The sequence below is a fragment of the Gekko japonicus genome, unplaced genomic scaffold (assembly GCF_001447785.1).
Source record: "Gekko japonicus isolate JY-2015 unplaced genomic scaffold, Gekko_japonicus_V1.1 scaffold5744, whole genome shotgun sequence".
Taxonomy (NCBI): domain Eukaryota; kingdom Metazoa; phylum Chordata; class Lepidosauria; order Squamata; family Gekkonidae; genus Gekko; species Gekko japonicus.
In genome coordinates this window covers 43,722-44,022 of record NW_015167704.1, presented here as the reverse complement: position 1 = coordinate 44,022, position 301 = coordinate 43,722, and the positions used below count along the sequence as shown (strand labels likewise).

Below are 301 nucleotides of genomic sequence, written 5' to 3'. Positions count from 1 at the left end.
TGAATGCTCAGAGTGTGGAAAAAGATTCCATCGGAGTGACAAACTTCAACAGCATCAGAGAACCCACACGGGGGAGAAACCATTTGAATGTTCAGTGTGTGGAAAGAGATTTGGTGAGAGGGGGGCTCTTCAGCGGCATCAGAGATCCCACACAGTGGAAAAACCTTTTGAATGCTCAGACTGTGGAAAGAGATTCAGACAGAGTGGCAACCTTCAGCAGCATCTAAGAACCCACACTGGAGAGAAACCTTTTGAGTGCTCAGAGTGTGGAAAGAGATTCAGTCAGAGTGGTCATCTTCAA

The 301-nt window shown here is 46.8% G+C and overlaps 1 protein-coding gene across 1 annotated transcript in view; it reads left to right on the top strand.

Annotated features, from left to right (window-relative positions):
- Positions 1–198: 198 nt before the first annotated feature.
- The window catches only part of LOC107112938 (zinc finger protein 135-like), a gene marked incomplete at its 5' end in the record, with an annotated part of 37,709 nt that continues 37,606 nt past the window's right edge, over positions 199–301 (top strand). Inside the window, one exon of the mRNA XM_015414149.1 lies at positions 199–290. Coding sequence (XP_015269635.1) covers positions 199–290 — 92 coding nt within the window. The remainder of the gene's footprint in view (positions 291–301) is intronic.